We start from the raw sequence: 20,891 nt of genomic DNA on the forward strand, positions 1-20,891 counted from the left end.
TATTTTATAAGTAATTTTATTTTATTTTATATAGGTTATAACCTTTTTTATGATTGCATTTTGGTCTTTTTTTCCCAATGATATGTTTCTTGTCTTCATTTCTGGTAGAGGAGTGTAAATGTTACTAAGCCATGGTGTCTTACCTCTTTTCGTGTCTCCAGAAATATTTGCAATTTAATTTGTTATATAATTGCATTTGACTTAGGCAAGGAAATAAGAACTTAGCCTAGTCATGAGCATGCTTTCTTTTATAAGTTTATCATTGTAGATAATAAATACCCTTCTCCAAATATCTTAAACAAAGATAGAGTTGTTACTTGTTTCAACACCCAGAAAAGCAGGAAAAAAACTTGTGTATGAATTGCCTGGATACAGAAATTTTAACTTCAGTCAATGAGGGTTGATCTGGTATGTTTGTACTTTTGTCTCCCACTATCTGTTGTTTTGAATGTCCTCTCTCTACCTCTTTCTCCTCCCTAGGACCTTCTATTTTCTCCCTACCTCACTTTCCTCTGGTTTAGCCTAATTTCCAACCCTGGCTGTTCCTTTAAATAAAGGCCCATAACCATCTGTCACAGTTGTGGCTTCCATTCTCACAACCCAGGAGGATAAACTGTTCTCTATCATATAGAAAAATCCCAAGGAAGAACTCCAAATATGCCATACCCATATTTGAATCTGTCAGGTTGGCCAGAGGCATGAGACACCATGATTAGTTCAGCCACTTAAGCCCAATCCTGAAGCCAGAAAGAAAGTTACCATGATTAACAGTCCCTTCATAGTAGTGTTATTGGAATTAGGGAAGAGTAGTTTCCAAAAACAGTTAACAATAATCTATCACCCCTTATTTATTTAAGCATTTATATATGCCATATGTAGCTGTATGATAGAAATAAGTTGAAAGATAGTTAATGATATGGCTGAAATTTCCCTTTGGATCAAGTTTTTCTTGCTCTAATTTGGAATTTATAGATTGAATATCTTTGAAGTTGTAAATCTTCTATAAATTTTCCTTTCCCTGTTATCCTACTGTGTGTCTCTTGAAAGAAGGGCAGTAGCTTTGTATTTTCTGGCTTTGTCCTGATTGTTGGGATACAGCAAGAATTGAGGGTCTTTGGTGTCTTACAAGAAAAGAATTTCATAAGTACCAACAATAAAGCAAATGATAGCATTTATTGGAGAATTAAACACTGCACAAGGCAGTGGCAGTCTTGGAAAGCAGATTTGCCCAGAAGCATTAAGCCACTTGGATTTTTTTTAAGATTTATTTATTATTTATGCATACAAAAGCTGGGGTACAGGCCAGAGATGCAGGGTGGGGGGGTGAGAGGATTCACCGGAGATAGAGTGGGGAGCAGAACAGGCAGATTGACTGACATGCACTGCTGGGGGAGCAGCAGGCCAAGCAGGAGAGGTCTGCTGTGCCATGTTGATATCTCCCTGGCTGGCTGGGAATTGAGCTAGTACTGCAGTGGGATAGCTTAACAGTGCTGTCTTTAACCCCTGTGCCACCAGGGAGGCCCCGCTTGGATCTTAATTGTCTTTTTATTTTTCTTAGGTGGGGTAGCGTCACTCTTAATTATGCATATTTTACTCCCATTACTCTTCCTGATTCCAAGAATTGGAACTCCCTTTCCCTTTCAATTCAGGAAAGCTGCAGGAAATTTTGTGCAAAGGGTTCACTATGTCAGCCCAAAATAATTGCTACATAGTTATATACCAAGGGTCTTAAATGTGAATTGTTCCCAGCCCTCCAAGACTGGCCAGATCTTATATGGTCCTTGAAACAAGGTGTTGGTACCAGTTTCATGAGGATTTCTTCCTGGCAGATGCTAAGGTGCTCCTCGTGCTATACCTAGCATGGTGACTCATAATTTAATAGATATATTTCTTGAAATGGTGAATTTTACAAATCTATAATGCAAAGTCCCGCTGTCTTTCTTACTCCCATAAAAAAGCTCTAGTTACAGAAAGTCATAGTTTCCTAACCTGCAAAATGGAGATATTAAGACCTGTCTTGCAGTGTTATTGTGTAGACTAAATGAGTTAACATATTTAGTGTATATATAGCAAAATGTCTATACACTAGATACTCAATGGCTGTTCATTACTTATCATATGATTTCATATCAAATTCAAATTCTATTTTCTTAGTTTCAGGGGCTTTGATTTTGCAATGTTTAAGAGTGATATCAGTGACCAAAAAAAATATTCAAAATCACATTACTCCTAATAATTTTAATATTACATAAGAATTTTTTTTTTGCAATTAGGCTTTATAATTCTACTCAGTCCCTTTGAATTTAGTATTATATGACACCTATGAACATAAAAAAGTTTATTTTTTGTTTTGATTTTCCTTTTGTTTACTGTAAAAGATCTGTAATAAAATACTTAGGATCCCTGATGCCATGAATGTCTTCTCAGCTTGAGAACTTTATTCAACTTCCCTGTCATTTTATCTTGTTGAGCAATATTAAACATTCTCCAAATAACTGACTGTATTGTCTCCCTCACAGCTGTGCCATATTCTACCTTCAGTTGATTATAAAGGTTGTCCCTGTCCCATCTGTCAGATATATTAGTTAAATTGGCACCTGTGTGTCACACTCTGTGTGACAAGAATGTTCTTGGCTAAGATGTCTCCACAGCTTATTGATTTCTCTCTGAACATTATTTGATATGTCTCCATAACAGATTTATTCTTTGAATGATTTAAAACTTGATGCCTATCTATATAAAGTCCTCTTTGGATAGCTGTGCCTTACAGAGTGAGGGTCATGCTAGGAGGTGGTCACTTAATCTACAAAAATGGCATGCAGTCTTCTAACGAAAGCATTAGTTAAGTAAAATGTAAACATTGCATTTAAGGCTCAGAGAAGGAAGGTATCCTGTGCTAGTGCATAGTTGGGAAATAGATCTGTCCTATCCTTTGGAGAAATCAGCATATTCAAGCTTTTTGGCTTTTTATAAGGAAATAGTAATTTTTCTTTCCTTTTTTTTTTTTTTTTTGCTTAGAAGAACTGGAGTATAGTCTGGAGGTGTGGTGGGTGAGAGGATTCACCAGAGACAGAATGGGGAGCAAAATAGATGGATTTACTGAAATATACTGCTGAGGGGAGCAGTGGGAGAGTCTGGTGGGGTCTGCTGTGCCATATGTGGATTAGTTCCCTTGCTGGGGATCAAACTTATACCATAGTAGTAATACCGGTGACACTTAACCCCTCAGGAAATGCTAATTTCAAGAAAATAATCATTTTGGTGGGTACAAAATTCCATCTGTGTTGGTAGAGAGTAGCTATTTTGCTGTGATCAGAATGGACATAGGGTCACAGGGCCACTCCTGTTTATTCATGGGTTTCACAAGGTTCCAATGCCCTGAGAGTGGTTGTGGTGAAGAGATGACTGAAGTATGCTCTGTAGAAGTAGGCAAAAGTCAGCATTAAAAAGGGAAGCCTGGGGCCTCCCTGGTGGCACAGCGGGTTGAGCGCAGCACTGTGAAGCCATCCACAGCCTCTGCAGCGTGTGTTCAATTTCTGGCTGGCCAGGTAGATACCCACATGGTGCAGCAGACCTCTCCTGTGTCACTTGCTGCTCCCCTTAGCAGTGTGTTTCAGTCAGTCTGCCCATTCTGTTCCCCGCTGTCTCTGGTGAGCCTTCTTACCCTCCTGTGCCTCTGGCCTATACCCCAGCTCTTGTATAAATAAACTCTTTAAAAAAAAGGGGGGGAGACTCCCTGCTCCTGAATGGAGCCTGATCCCCTGAAATGATATTAATCTCCACCAAATTAAGAATACTAGGACAATAGAAGGAGAAAATATACTTGGTTTAGCATTTCACCTTACTCTGGGAGAAATTTCCAAGCCGGAATATTTCAAAGTTAGTGTTCCCAACCTAAGGTAGATTCTCTAAGGAATATGTATTCCGAAGCAAATCCTGGGAAACAAAAGGGGGATGGAAAGTAATGAATAATTTTATCCAAATGTTGGTTGCCTTCATAACTGTTCCCCATAGTACCTTCTTCCACTTCTCCCAACCTTGAATACCACTTCTGCTTTCATCAGTCTGAACATATGACTTGTGCATATGTTTTACTGAAATCATTTGATAAGTGTGGCTATTACATGTCATCATGGCTACTATATGCCAAGCACAGGAATTGTGAGCAAAACCAAATTCTTGCCCTGTGGAGATTATATTCATTGTGTGCTACTACAGTCCCTGACTAAAAACAGAGTGAATAAAAGGGAAGAGACATTTGGTAGTGATGTTTTAAGTAAGTTAGTGAGGCATGACTCTCAGAGTATCTTATAAGCAGGAACTTGAAGGAACTAAGATAATAAACCATTAGATATGAACAACATTCTCGATAGAGGGGACAGCAGGTGTCAAGTGTATTAGGGAGGAGCTACAAAAATGACTGAACAAGGAGGAGAGAAGGGAGTACATGGAGGGTATTGGGGCCAGAATGTAGTGCCTGTTTAACCATGTTAAGAGGCTTCAAGAATTGGGAATAAAAGAAAAAGCACATGACATGCTATAAGTGCTCTCATGAGACCCAAGAATTGACATTTAGATTTGGGAAATTGGAAGAATCGGTGACATCACAAAAGAAGGCATTGTTGAGTGGTTAGAGGCAAAAATGTGATCAGAGGAAGTAGAGGTAGAGATATAGGCAGTTTTTCTGAGGAGTTTGTTCATGTTAAGAGTCACAGAGACAACAAGCTTTGGCTGAAAGAGAAGGTAGATTAAAGATTGTGTGTGTTTGTGTGTGTGTGTGTATGGTGATGGGATAAATAACATTTTTATCTGATGGGAATAATCTAGTAGAGGACAAATTGTGACTATTGTGCTTTCTTATGTGTATTTTTCTTTGCTTCACTTCTGCCTTGTATCTCCCACATTTTATTACTCAAGTCATTGTTGCTCTTACATAAATAAACCCTTTGTAAATAAGTCCTATGGTTGTTGAACCCTGAGCCTGAGTCCTGCAACTGTAGTTGTAAGCACGTGGGTAAGAACCCACAAACCAAGACATTTTGCCTCCCCTCCTTAATATGGTTTCATCTTTTAAAAAGGGGAGAGAGAAAGAGAGAAACTGAGAGAGCAGAAAGAATTAGATGCAGAGCCAGAGGTGGTAGCAAAGGCCAGGCAGCAATTTGAGGTGGAGATCAGACACAAAGGTCTCAGATGTTTGCAAAGGTCTCTCCAGAAGTGACAACACAGCAGTCAGTATCAGCAATCCACAGGCTGGGCTGAACAGCACTAGACTGATCAGCCCCAGAGGCAAGAGCAACAGGAAGTGGTGCTGGACATGTCAGAAGCAGGAACCAGTTTCCAACTCTAAGAGATGTCAGGCAAAAAGCCAATAGCAAACAGCTCTTTAGAGACACCCAGCATAGGGTTGATGGTGTTATCCAGCAGGCAATGTCAGAGGCAGGGTCAGCAGCCAGTTCTGTGAAGAAATAATGCCAGAGGGCAGGGACCAGTGTTTCAGCTCTACAAAGGTCTTCCCAGGAGAGAATCCCAATGAATATGACTGACGAACTGATGTGACCCTGAATGTCTGACTTTCACACCAGGTTGGTCCATTTTTCTTGATTTGTACCCGTGGGAGCTCCAGTCAGATTAGTCCATTAACAATCCCAGCTGTTTGATAGGTGCCATTGGAAATGTACTAGTGTGTCCAACCTGACCTATACTGAAGTTGGGCTTCAAAACTGAACACTAGGAGTCATGGTGGGGTATGGAGGTATCCAATCCTAGATCTTTTGTTCTGGTCAATGTCTAATCAAATTTATTCATTTTCAATACCATGATGGTACATTTTCAGTCACACACTGGTTGTTTCAAAACTGAACTGTACCAGTGGGCCCTGCCTGACCTGTACTCAGGTTGGGCTTCAAAACTGAACACCAGGAGCAACTTTGGCACTGGTGCAAGCTTGAGCCTAATTGGTGTCAAAGAGGCACTCTAAGAGATCAGGAAAAAGTAAAAATCAATACAAAGTAAAAATCAAAATCAGGGCCTCCCTGGTGGCGCAGCGGTTGAGCGCTGGGTTGCGAAGCTGCCCGCAGCCTCTGCAGCGCCGGTTGGTTCCCCGGCTGCTCCCCGGCCACCAGAGGAGGATCCCACATGGCGCACAGACCTCTCCTGCCGCCCGCTGCTCCCCTCAGCAGTGTACTTCGGTCCTTCTGCCTGCTCTGCTCCCCGCTCTGGCTCTGGTGAATTCTCTCACCCTCCCGCGTTTCTGACTGTACCCAGTGCATGTACAAACAAACAAACAAACAAACAAACAAATAAATAAAAATACATGCCTCTTTAAAAAAAAAAAAATCAAAATCAACAAAAAACTATAAACCAGAGACATACTACGGGGGTGGGGAGGGAGGGACAGGGAAAGGAAGGAGTAGAGTCAAAATAAGGGGGGGGTTGCAATTGTATGGGGAATATTACCAAAATGAAAATGCATACATTGTGCAAAGATGAAAAAAGATGTAAGAATTATATAAAATAAAATATTTAAATAAAAAAAAAACATTGTTCCATTTTCAATCCCATGTTGTTTCATGGGATGCTCTGACAAAATTTTTCTCAACCATATGCCAAAAATTAAAGTAAATTGTATGTATATTCTTTCAAAATAAATTGTTATTTATAGATTGAATTATGACAATAAATCATAAACTCAAAGAACAAATCAAATGAAAACCCTGTGTTAGTTTACATTCAGATTTATTGTTAAAACAGTTATCAGAAGAAGGAGCAAAAATATGAGATTTAAATCTTAAATTCTAATTATTTGCCAAAATTTATCCCTAAGGATTTTTTAAAGCTTAATTTTAATTTCTGTGTGCATCATCATGCATCATTGACTTAGTTATTTTTCAAGCATCTTGAGAATACTTAACCTGTGTGAGCTTTATTGTTATTATCCCTGGGAATATAAAAACAAATATTAATGATCCCTAATCTCAAGGGATTTACTATTCAACACGGCAAAGGGATATGTGAATAGCCATAAATTCTCCTTTAAATAAAAATATATGCAAAATTATGTGAAAGAATAGAGGATTGCATAAATAAGCCTTCTCAAAGAGTAACATATACTTTCTATAGAAAGTTAACTTTGTGGTTAACTTTGAAGTTAACTTTGAAGGACCCATGAAGGAGAATAAAGAGAATGGACAGTCCTAAAGGAAGAGATTTTTCAAAAACATCTCATAGGACTTCTTCAGAGACTAAGAAAAAACTAGTTTAGTTAGAAACAAATTATGAACAACTATGAATGCCTCATTAAGAAGCTTAAATATTTTTTTTTTTGCAAGTGAATAAGTGACTGGGATGATTCCCAGGTTTGAGACAGCTGGACAGCTGGATTAGACCAGTTTGGAGATCAAATGGAAGGTCCACATAAAATAGGAGGCAGTTTGGAAAACATTCAGGGAACGATAGAATTAGAGAGGTGTAGGCAGATTTTAAATAATTAATAAGGAAAAATTAATAACAGAGCATGTTAACCTTCACATATGCACAGAAAGGTTGGTGAAGGAGAAAAGTAATTCAGAGGATGAATGGCTGTGGAAGATTATTTTTGCAACAGAAACTCCAGGCAATAAAAGGAGAGTAATGTCCACTGGGATCTGGAACTTGAGGGAAAGTTTTGAGCTAGAGGCATGGATGTGAAGTTTTCAACACAGAAATAATAGTTGGAATTATAAAGTGGAGATTTCCTACAGAAATCAGATTAGAGCCCTGGGGAAAACATAACATTTGAAAGGATATTAAATATTTAAGAAGCAGCAAAAGAGGTTAAGGAAGAATGTTTCAGAAAGGCGCTTGAAAACTTGGATATTGCTTAGAGTCACAGGATATTAGAACTTAAAAAATTGGGACTAGTTAACTCTTTTAAATGTCCTAGCATTAAGGAGAGAGTAAGGACTAGAAAGTGCTTGTAGATTGCCAGTTAGAAAAGTATTGACAAGGATGTAGAGAAAAAAGGAACTTCTGCACTGCTAGTGGGAGTGCAAACTGGTCCAACCACCATGGAGAGCTGTGTGGAGATTCCTCAATCTACTAAAGGTGGAGCTTCCATACAATCCTAGTGTGTTTACCCAAAGGACACAGAAACATTATTTCAAAAGGGCACCTGCACCCCTATGTTTATAGCAGCACTGTTTACAATAGCTAAGCTTTGGAAACAACCCAAATGCCCAAAAAATAGATGACTGGATCAAGAAGATGTGGTGTGTATATATATATATATATATATATATATATATATATATATATACACACACACACACACACACACACACACACACACACACACACACACACAATGGAATATTACTCGGCAATCAAAAAGATAAACTCATGCAATTTGCAGCAACATGGATGGAGCTGGAAGGGCTCATGCTCAGCAAAATAAGCCAGAAAGAAAAAGAAAAATACCAGATGTTCTCACTCATAGCAGGAATTTAGAAAACCTAAGTAAGGGACCAGGAAAAAGACTAATTATAATAAAGTAAAAATCAAAATCAACAAGCAACTATAAACCAAAGACACACTATGGGGTATGGGGGGGGGAAAGGGAGTAGGATCAAAACAATGGTGGTGGAAATTGTATGGGGACTATAACCAATATGAAAATGCATACGTTGTGCAAAAATGAGAAATGATGTAAAAAATATATAAAATTTAAAAACTTAAAAAAAAGAAAAGTATTGACTTTTCCACTAAAATGAGAGACTGATGTGAATGACTGGAGTTTATGTATGTGTGTGTATATGTGTGTTTATGAGTGGATTTTTTTTTTAATTTGAAATGAGAGTGTAATTGTGTATATCTATAATATCTTTCCTCATTGATAGCCATTTCAAAGCTTTGGAGAAGTTATTTTCCTAAGGTAACTCATTCATGAATTATGATGTTTTCTTAGGCTTTCATCAAAGAAATTCAGACTGTAGGAATTAATTTGATTGGTTGATTATATTTATTCTTTTGCCCACATAAACACAATAAAAATAGTTTCAGGAGACACTGATATACATCATCTCCACTTTATGTTCATGGAAGGAATTGTGGTTTTTATAATATAAACGTAGAATATGCATATCTAGCTGTCTTGGAATCCTAAATTGACTGTGAAAATTCCTCAAAGTATATCTTATTTTGTTAATAAAACTTTCTTTGTGCATTTCTGTGGAATGAATGGACTGTGAGGTGTGTAGGGTGTCTGTACTGAGGCCAGGCTTTTGGACTATGCAGCAAGTCCTCAGGTCTTACTGTCCTTTAGTAAACCACATTTTCTAGCATGTCCTGCAGTTACAAGGATTTTTGAGTCAAGACCTAATATAATCTCATTCCAAGTGTTTTCATAAACATTGGAGGTATAAATGCAATGTTTTCACTAAAAAAAAAGTCAGATTGTCAATGATAAATTGGAAATTCAAATCATATCGAGGGCCTGCCTGAAGACACTTAATTTTTTTGTTTGTTTTTAAGTAATCACAAGTAGCACTTTAGTTGATTGTTCCAATGTATTTTCAGGGGTTTTGGTGGTTGTGTGTACATTTTAAATCTCTGATTTTACAAAGGAGAGAACGCAGATCCAGAATAAGCTCCCTCAAATCACCTTTGGAAACAGAGAAACCAGCAAATTTAAGGCTGACGCTCCCTAAACATCCTTTGTGTAGTCTCCCCTTTATTCCCCCTTTCTCTGTGTGTTTCATCTGTTTCTTTTTTGTATTAATTTTTTTTTATGAATGTGTGGACAAACATGATGGTGTTGTGTTTCCGTGAAGTGCGCTGTGAACTGGTAATAATGATTATCACGTCTACTTTTAGCTTATTGTTAGAAGACCCAGCTTCTGCGGTAGACGTTTGACATCCCAGAACCAGTCTGCATTTAAATTTCTTACAGGTCATAGACTCCAGTAAGGAATCAGACTACTCCAAGCAAGTCAGTTTGGAGCCAACAGGAAATGAATGTGTCTGCCACAGATATTTAGATCAAATTATTAATGTTTAGTGGCAGAAAGTGGCTCCCTTTCTCATTGGATTGAATGATGAGAGCATATCTGTTTTCTTGACAAGATTGTGGTCTGCCTGGCATTTACTCTAGAAGGTAGATAAAAATTATTCCGTCTGCAGGCCACAGGGACATCTGGTTTCTTTTCTCTGTATCTATGACAGAGCATATCTCCCTTATTCATCTCACAAGCTGCCTTTAAACATAATCACACTGAACTTTTTGTATATGTTTGCTGACAATAGATGAGTCTGGGGTAGAGAAGGAAATGGCAGAGGAAAATATGTCTTTATTAGGAGAAAAATAAGAAACCAGTTTGTTTAGAATAACTGTTAGTGTAGAAGAGCCCAGTTAAATTAATGATACAATTTGAGAAAATGTTCATTTGTTTTGGAAAATACCCAAATAAAAATAATAATCAGACTTTAAGCTAGTATAAGGAAATTCCTATGATAAAATATTTTTATTATATCACCCACCTCTGTCTCTCTATGCAGAAATCTTAATAATATTATCATTACCATGGACTCAAGTTTTCTGTGTTGAATAACTTATTACTAAGCTTAATATCTTAAAACTAAGCACCTCTTATAACTAAAACTATCTGCATGTAAATGATAAAACAAGTCATACATGTGTAGTGAACTTTTGTTGGTTTCTTTTAACTTTTATTTACTAAATTTAATACAAGTTTTTTTTTAAGTAAATTTAAATTTAAGCTTTATTACTTAACGTGTTTTATTCACCCTCTAGTCATTTTTTACCCACGACCTACAAAACTATTTCAACTGAGGAATAATCTCATCCTCATATTCCTCACAGATTCTTTATTTTTTTATCCTGTGATGGTTTTCTGTAGCATCACAAAATCTGTCATTAAGAATTCATGTTGCCACGCCTCTTTACCCTGATAAGCTTGAATTTCAGGTTTTACATTCATTCCAGCATTGCTCCTCATCTTTATGGACAACCTGTGAATAGGAAGGTGGTGATACAATATGGTTAGGTATGTAATACCTTAGAATCTTACACACTTAGAAATTTAAAACTGTAAAGCCCTACCTATCTATAAAGCCTGACTTCTAGCCTCCTTACCGTCCAGACACAGCTGCAAACCCTGAAGTGTGTGGGGGGTGGGGAATGAGAGAGCTGCATGGTAGCAGCTGAAATTACTGCCTCCATGCCCAGGAACTCTGTTCCTTTAGGTAGGTTTGAATTCACTCTTGTTGCTCTATTAGAAGCACATTTTTATTAGCATTCATCAAAGAGACACATGCTATGAGGAATATAGACCATCAGTATCATTTCATTTATTAAATTTTTTTCAAAAATACTTCATTAAAATTAGTTTTACAAAGATGGTTCTTGAAGGGAAAATTTTTCTATTTTTCTGGGAATCACATATTAATTGACATGGCTATCTCTGATATTGCCAGATATAAGTTTGCTTTTGACAAAAATTGTTTTGCTCAAACTTGTTACCTATCTGTTTGCCAAACCTGATTTCATATGTTTTCTGGTTATTTTCTATAATTAAATTACCCCTAATAATTTTGGCCCTCCATTTAAGGGATAGTACAGGCTTTTGAAATTTATTCAGCATAGTTTTTTTCCCTGCTATTTCAGAGACAATAAAAGATAGTATTAGCAGGATGCTAACATAAACATCAAATTTCATAGCCATTTAGTAGCCATCTCTTCCTTTTAAAAGATAATCCTACTTTCTTCTCTGCTTTTGGTGGTGATGGTGGTGTTCAGAAACTACTAAAAGTGATGAGTGAAGGGTTCTTTTCATTCTCATATGATTTGTTGTTGTTTATATTTTCCTTCTGGTATCTAAATTGTTGATGGGAAGTTGCAACTGTTAGAATAACCTATCAAAAATGTCTCTTGAAAAATTTTTCTTCCCTTTTAGTTCTCTGGTAGAGTGAAGTCTTGATTAATAAATAAATGCCTTGGCAGTCCTCCAAGAGTGAATGCAACCACATAAAAAGAATGCATTTTCATGAATTATGTGTGAGTTGTAGCTGTCTGTGCATCATATATGCATATTCTACCCTAATTGTATATAAACTCAAGTAAGGGCAACATTTGAAAGCCAGTAACTAACTTTCTTAGCCTAGACATGGTTTCTTTTCCTTCCATGGTGAGCGCTTTCTTTCTTTATAAATGAAAATTGATGTACTTTTTACCTCTCTTTTCTTTTCCAAACAGAGAATACCATTCATTTTTATTTATTGTTTAGAATGTTATCACCACCATGCCTTTTCACTTAAAGTGTTTGATGTCTACTTGTGAGATGAACATCTTTCTCATCCTCAAGTTTAAAAAAAAAAAAAAAAAATTAGATGTCCTTGAGTGAGGGATGAGGCAGGAGGCAAAGAGGATAGAATAGGTACAGGTAGACTCAATAGGCTTAGACTTGGAGCTGAAATACTCCATCACCTTGACTCAGATGGAGAGCCCAAGTAGTAAGATGCTCGTCTCAACAACTGCTCAAGAATCCTATATTCTCTTTTCTCCCTCATTATTTTTCTGATTTATGCCAACCCTGGCAGTATATCTCACCTGCATGAAAATGTTCTTCTTTCTTGCCCACAGTGTAGAAAAATGTCTTGTTAGAGATTTATAGAGATAAAAGGGACATTTGGAATGAGCAGTCTTTGCTAGGAAATTTAGGATAGGATAACAGAGTCCGACATAAGCATATTTCAAGGCTTGGCATTTTGATTCTGATGTTTACACTGTAAAGAGAGAGGGATGGGGAAGCATGCTTGTTTAAAAACTCTGGTGGCTGCCTGATCCAGGCTTGAGGGAGAATATCTCAGTTTTAGGGTGCTGTTTCTCCAAGTATTGTTATCATCAGATTATCCTGGGTGCGTCTCAGAAGGACTAACCAAAATACAGAAAAGTGGGCTTGGTTTTAACAAATTCACCATGATTCTTCTGATACTAAATTTGAATAGCAGTTGTTTAAGAGTCTAGTGTTAAGGGCCTCCCTGATGGCGCAGGCCCGCTGCTCCCCTCAGCAGTGTATTTCGTCAGTCTGCCTGTTCTGTTCCCCACTCTGTCTCTGGTGAATCCTCTCACCCTCCCATGCATCTGGCCTGTACCCTGGTTCTTTTATAAAAATAAATAAATCCTAAAAAAAGAAAAAGAAAATCAGTTTGAACTTGAATCTGTAGTAGTATGGGAATCCCATGGCAGCAGTAGAAAGAAGTCTGTTGTTCTTTAAGATCACTGTAGTATTTTTCTTCACTCTTGCTCAGTCTTTGCATGTATTATCCTGAGTGCAGTATTCTTCTTTCTTTTCATCTTCAGTCCCATTTCCCCTTCTAAGTAGAAAATTCTTTTTCTAAGAAAGCCTTTCTCTTTGGAAAAATGAGAGCTTGTTCTCAATCAGCTCCAGAAAGATTTCTATAACCCTTAACTGCTAACCCCAGGAGCCTCCTCTTGGACATGGCAGAGCCACTACCCACTTAGGTGTTATTTGCATAGACCATTGCAATTTATTCATTCGTGTGTGTGTGTGTGTGTGTGTGTGTGTGTACTAGTTAATGTCAAATTTAATTGTCCACATATAATTGAGCCAAGCCTAGTGTCTGACCAGGGGCTATTGCTCCATAAACGATTGTCAAGTGAATGAATAAGGCTTTTTGACACCATTTTCTTTGGTTTTTGTCATCTCTGCCATAAAGAATGGCTGGATTTGTATTTGTGTAAAATTAAGTATTTTAAACAGTTTGTATTAACCTTGGCTTCTTGTAATTCTTCTAAAAAATGTATTTTAAGAACAAAATAAATGTAACAGTGAGGAAATTGTGATGTTTTGGGGATCTAAATACCTGTGAAGTACCTTTCTTAAAATGTCACAAAATGTTTCATAAAGCTCCAAATAAATTTAAGGGAGGATTTACTGGATTTTGACTAAGTGCTGAAAGAAAAAATATTATCTTAAGTCCCTGTCCAAAAAAAGTCCACTTAAATATGCGGGTAATACTTATTTCGGAGGAAGATGGGGTCCCTGCTGCAATCCTTAGTTTGTTATAAAGAAAATACTTTGGTATTCAAATGTTTTGGAGAAGACTTAAAAGCATTTTATGACTCAGATAGAAAGTCATAAAAGTGGTAACAATGTGACATGTCTTGTAAATTGTCATCATTTTCTGGAAGTACTAACAATATCAATCCAGCAGGCATTTTTATATCCAAAAGTAATTAATTTGTAATGCTTTAATGTAAACTTCATTAGTCTTGTGGCTGTTGTACTGGTTTGTTACATTATATTGTTTAAAAATAGGTATTCATTCCAGTATATAGGAGCTAAATTCTATCTTTTACTACAGGCTTCAAGAAATATATTTATTATTCATTCCTTTGAAGAAATACAATCTCAGGTCTGCACAAAATATCTTTTGTTAAGATAAGTCACAACCTTTTAAGTTTCTCTAGAAATACTCCATATTTAATATCCAAAGAAATCACAAACAATAAAACATAAATTAAAGTGATGTTATTTTCCTCCCTATTGTAACTCCTTTTATTAATAGAATTCCAATTCAGAGATCTCTTACTGTTTGTTTGAGTAAAATAATCATACATAGCTTTTCACAGTATTTTACAATTTATAAATAAGTTTTTAAATAAATATTTCGATCTTTTCAGCTGCACTCTATAGTGTAAATAGTAATGCTATTATATATATTACCAAGTTCCTTTACTATATACTTGAGGAAGTACAAGATCGGGAATATCAGGATATGATTCAAGATCAAATAGGAGAGCCATATGCAGAACGTATTTCCAATTAACATCCTCTTTTAACTCTGTCTGTGGTAAAGTCACAGATAGAGTTTGTGTTTGTTTGTTTGTTTTTTTAAATATTTATTTATTTATTTATACAAACCCTGGGGTACAGGCCAGAGGCGGGGGAGGGTGAGAGGATTCACCAGAGACAGAGCAGGGAGCAGAACAGGCAGAAGGACTGAAGTACACTGCTGAGGGGAGCAGCGGACGAGGCAGGAAAGGTCTGCTTTGCTATGTGGGAATCTCCCTGGCAGGCCAGGAATAGAACCAGCGTGTCAGAGGCTGTGGACAGCTTCACAGCGTGGCACTCAACCCACTGCGCCACCAGGGGAGGCCCTAGAGTTTGTGTTTTAAAAGAAGTTTAAGACATGTTAAAACATTACTGTTCATGGTGAGAAGTAGTGGTCTAGTTTCATTTTTTTGCATGTGGAGGTCCAGTTTTCCCAGCACCATTTATTAAACAAAGGATACAAAAACAGTGATTCAAAAGAGCACCTGTACACCTGTGTTTATTGCAGCACTTTATTCCAGGTAAAACCTGGAAACAACCAAAATGCCCAAAAATAGATGACTGGATCAAGAAGATGTGGTACATATACACCATGGAATACTATTCAGCCATCAAAAAAGATAAACTCATGCCATTCACAACAATGTGGGTGGAGCTAGAAGGAATTATGCTCAGTGAAATAAGCCAGAAGGGAAAAGAAAAATATTGGATGGTTTCACTTATAACAGGAATATAGGAGAACCAAATAGGACATCAATGTAAAAAAAAAATAATTACAGTACAAACCACAACAAAGCAAAAACAGACAATTGTAAACCAGAGACATCCTGCAGGGGAGGAGGTGGGAGAGGGATCAGAGGGAGGGAGGGAGGAGCACAGGGGACTGTGGTGATGATGCACGGGTGCTTTGGGGAAGGGAATTCTATGCGGCCTCAATCTGAGGGGGTGGGAGGAAGCAAATATTGTCTAAAAATGTGAAAAAAATGATAAATGTTAAAATAAAAAAATTAAAAAATGTTAATTATCTATTTTCAGTTAAATGATTTTGTAATACTGCCAATTCTATTTATATCATAGAGCCAATCTCAGTATCATCAGCTAAAAATGAGGGCTATGTCTTTACTTTCTGGGATATAAACCTCAACTAATATAGAATGAAACACATAAACCAAAATATTAATGTGTCTGTATGCTGGTCTATTTGATATCCTTTCATTCCCTCTTAAGAGCCTTTGGATAAATTACCCTCTAGTGCCTGCATTCTGTGTTTTTTAAATCAAGTGTCAGATAACAAGCCTGTCTGAGCGGTATTATTTTTTCTTATAATTCAAATTCTTTATGAGTTATTGTTAGCAAATCTACCATGAAGTAAATTGCAGTGTTCTTTATAGGTCTTTGTTTAAATGTGTTTTCTTTCCACGCAGAGTAAAAGAAGCTGAAGAGGTATGTAGGCAGAAGAAGGGGAAATCACTTTATAAAATAAAACCAAGACATGACTCTGGAATTGTAAGTAATTAGCTTTTCTGATTTTTAACTTATGGTTTATCTTTGACTTTTAAACACTGTTTTCACAATATATACAAACTTAAATATATACATTGATGTGTATCCTATTACATTTGCATAAATAATAAACCTTTGACTAAATGAATTTCCTTTACCTATTGCCATTTGTCAGGAGTAGAGGACTAAGAAAATCTCAGCATTTGAAGCTTAAGAGTAAAATTAAAATTAAATAATTTTAAAAATTATGATAAATTTACTAAGAGAGTGCAAAACTCAGGGGATAAACTGTCAATTTATTCAGTATATACAGTCTCAGTCACAGCACAGGCTAATTTGAACCCAGAGCACCCAGAGTGGTTGTTACAATTTGAACTAAAGCATGATGGGAAGTGCCAGGTATAGTCATGTCCTTTGCTCAGACCAGAGAACTGATTTTTACCCTTAAATGGCTATGCAAAGTTGGCTGCTTAACAACTCAGTCAATAGGCTGGTTGAGTTTTACAAACCAATCTAAAGGTTCTTTCTTGTCCTACTTCTTTCTCTAAAATAAAATTGGCAAAAATAAATAAATAATTTTTTTAAAAAATGGCCAGTTGTATACCATAGCAAGAAAGAACATGGTAAAAACTGATGAGTTTTCTCCTGGAATACTGTTAATGTTTTGTCGAATGTTTTAAAGGATTATCATTTCACACCACAAAGTAAGTAATGATACTGTTTTTTTTTTTTATTAAATTTATTTATGCATACAAGAACTGGTATGTAGACCAGAGGTATGGAGGGTTAGAGGATTCACCAGAGACAGAGTGGTGAACAGAACAGGTGGATCTACTGAAATACACACTGAGGGGAGCAACTGGCAAGACAGGAGAGGTCTGCTGTGCCATGTGAGTTAGCTCCCTGGCGGGGGATCAAACTCATGGCTCAGTGGCCTCCTATAGCTTAATAGTGCTGTGTTTTTAAGCCCTGCACCTCCAGGGAAGCCCCAATGATGATATTTTAAACAGAAAATTAGGTTATACCTAAAAATAGGAACATTTTGAATTGGATTAGTTTAATGTAATCTAAATGGAAGAGATATTAAAATGATCCAAATGGGCATATGATTAAATAACCCCATTAAGTAAAATGTTGAAATTATATCTTTAATTCAAAGGATTTTCCCTTCCATTTCCCTGTATCAAAATTAATCTGATCTAATGACAAATATATTACAACAGTATATTTTCTGTCTCTTTGATTATAGTACAAGCATAAAAATTATTGAGTGAGGAGCTATGATTTTTTTTATTAGTTCACATCAGTCATGTTGTGAGGGCAGAAATTAAATCACTTTAAACATGAAGTGAAACAGATGTTTCCATGTTCATATATTTATATGTGTGTTGAGAATTTGAATGGTAAGTTGGCATTCTTTCATATCAATAAGAAGCTTAAATTTTAAAGCTTCTTTTTCTCAAAAATATTTGATGGCTTGTCTTGGTAAAATTTTAAAAGATAAAAAATATATTCTATTCATAGTGTTTTCTTATACCTTTCCCCAAAGAATTTGATTAAATGAAAAGATGTTATTTGGGCTATTCTAAACTCCACACATCTTTTAAAGTTCTTTCTAACTATATTTTTTATCTGTACATTTATTTTCAGAAAGCAAAGATAAGCATGAAAACCTGAACAATGAAGAGCAGATTAACAATGAATCATTGTAAACATTTCCACACAATTCAACTGACCTGAGGGTGGAAAGGAAACAGCATCATATGACAATATTTCTTCTTGACCTCTTGCATAATCTTTGTGTTTTCTAGACAGTTCATTGTTTGTTAAATTTTACTGTGCATTCATGTAATAATGTAAAAGCAGTATACCAGTTGACAGCTTTTCTTTTTGTAAAAGTTTATGGTATTATACTGATAGACCAAAACAGCATGTTTGGAGGCAGTATCTGCATTAATTCTGAACATGCTAAATATAAACCTAAAATTTACTTTTGTGGCAATATTCCTTATCACAACAAGATGCTTTCTACTGATGACCTATGCTCCATGCCACTGAATTTAGTTTGATGAGTAAAATGTTATTTCTAGTGCATTGTTTGTATCAGTTCATGTCTACATACACATTTTCTATTTTAAAATTTGCGGATGATTTATGTCATAATCACAGCTTTCCCAATTCTTGGATTGCTCTTCATGGCTATATATTTGTGGACGAAGATTATCTCTTTTTATTCAAGTCAGAAGATGAATAAAATATTATAGCAAAAGCAGAAAGAATCTTTTCCTATGAATCATTTAATATAGGCAGAAATTAGAATTTTAAGCGTAATGAGAGTTTTTGTCAGTGTCATTAGAGGCTCTACAAAAAGGTAAACTGCAACAAAGGTAAATCAAAAAGAAGGCGTGCCTCTCTATATTTTGAAGGAATTTAAATAAATGATGATTGTAAACCAAACATGACTAAATGTTGGCCAAAAAATAAGTTTTTGCATGGATTGGCATCTACCTAGAAACTGAATTAAACTTAATTAAACTGCCTTAGTATTTTGAGATGATTTGGGCTGTTTTAATGTGTCATTGCAGGTGATCACAAGCTGTAAAATGAATATGTAATGATTCATTATCTGAAGGAGGCTAGGAAAGAATTTTATTTTATTAAAGGGGACAAGGTAAATCTCCACTAATTCCTTAAAGCTCAGCTCATGATGCATATGAAGGTTTTGTGAAACATTAATAGGTTTTTAAAAAATTATTTTCATGATATTTATTGGGGGTTTTGTTTGTGGATAAAGTGGAGAACTTATTGCAAACCAATTATGGAAAGCAACTTAAAAAGTAAAATGATATTCTGAATTATAACTTTGTTTATATTATATAAAATATGATCTCTTGCCATTTAGTTTGTAGTTCAAGTGCGAAGAAATAGTTGTGGGTTTTTTGTTGTTGTTTTATAGTCTTCCTGTCCCCTTTCATCCCTCCAATGTGTATATTGCCATTATTCAATGAAATAATAGGGCATTTAACAAAGATTGCTATGTGCAATACTGTATTTAGTGTTTCTATTTCAATTTTTCTAGGATGTTAATTTATATTAAAATAAAATGAATAATAAAATAATTCAAGAAGTGCCTCTTATGTGCATATAGCCCAGCCATCACATTTGACATTGGAGTGGGGAATAAGTTAGCTGCACTTGAAAATTTTTGAAAGTTGTTATTTCAGTCTTTTTTTTTAATATACAGTGCTATATTTTTTTATTATAAATTTTATTTTTATATTCCCCATACAATTGCAACCCCCTTATTTTGACCCCAATCCCTCCCCTCCCCGCCTCCCACCCCCTATAGACTGTCTCTGGTTCATAGTTGTTTGTTGATTTTGATTTTTACTTTCCTGTAGTTATTCTTTTTCCTGGTCCCTTATTTAAGTTTTCTAGATTCCTGCTATGAGTGTTATTTCAGTCTTAACAGATATTAATAGTTAAGTATTTGATGAATATTTCTTTTTAGAGATAAAATAATTACTACCTCAAAACATTTACAAAAGAGTTGAAATGTTTCTTATGCAATTTTACAGAATAAGGATTCCCCAATTATGAACATCAATATATTATTTTAATAATTTTTTTCCTAAAAGTTAGAAATTAGATGCAGAAATTTACCAGTCCAGATCAAGTGGTGAAGAACCACTGAAGACAATAAGGCAAAGAGAAAAAATAATGGTGCAAAAGAGACAGATATAGAAGAGAAATTTAAGAAATGGAAACTAAACTCTGTGTTAATGGAGAAGCATGAAAATGTTTCTTTTTCCTCATAAATAAACTTTGCATTTAGGTTTTATCTACTCAGTATAATATCATTAACTGTGCATTTTCCATTTACCTGTGTCAGTACATGGTTCTAATAACCACACAATAAAAGGGAAAATAACAAAGCATCTTCAAAAAACTGATATCAATTTGCAGGGGAAAAGTTTAAAGAAAAAATGTTGATGCAGGATGTAAAGGTGACCTGACTGCGACTTCTGTCACCACATTGATTGCCAGGGTTGATTCGGATGATATGTCTGGCTAGGCGGGAAACTCCTTCCTTCCTCAGTGCTCCATGAGCCTCCCTCCTGAAGCTGTGAGCTCTACTGAAGCGGGCAGCCTTCCCTAATAGAGATGGACCATTCTTAGGTCAAGGGTACCAGTACCTGCACCCCCCCTATTAGAACCTCCAGACCAACTCTCAAAAATGTTGATTCATTGCAATTCAGAAATGAACATGAATTGTCCAATTCAGATAATAAAAAAAAAAACAACCACTAAGTATAGAGGGAATAGTAGGAGTTAATTAATTGAAGAAGGAAAAGAGAAATCTTCAAATGGGAATATAGTGCTCAAATGCATGAAGGAAACATCCTTTCTCTTATTAGTTGCAACTAGTTCAGATTAGATGGAGGGAACAAAACATAAATAAGAAAATATCAAAGATGTTATTAGAGACATAGTGGGAGAAACTTAAATAATTTTCTAATAGTTTTGGGTCAAGAGTAG

General features: G+C 35.9%; 1 protein-coding gene across 1 annotated transcript in view; it reads left to right on the plus strand.

Annotated features, from left to right (window-relative positions):
* Positions 1–19,429, plus strand: part of FMN2 (formin 2) — a 308,497-nt gene extending 289,068 nt beyond the window's left edge. The window contains exons 17-18 of the mRNA XM_037510275.2: positions 16,274–16,355; positions 18,003–19,429. Of these exons, the coding sequence (XP_037366172.1) occupies positions 16,274–16,355; positions 18,003–18,029 (109 nt within the window). The 3' untranslated portion in view covers positions 18,030–19,429. The remainder of the gene's footprint in view (positions 1–16,273; positions 16,356–18,002) is intronic.
* The last annotated feature ends 1,462 nt before the right edge of the window (positions 19,430–20,891 follow it).

This window comes from Talpa occidentalis, unplaced genomic scaffold (genome assembly GCF_014898055.3).
Source record: "Talpa occidentalis isolate TD23 unplaced genomic scaffold, MPIMG_talOcc4v2.1 talOcc4.14, whole genome shotgun sequence".
Taxonomy (NCBI): Eukaryota; Metazoa; Chordata; class Mammalia; order Eulipotyphla; family Talpidae; genus Talpa; species Talpa occidentalis.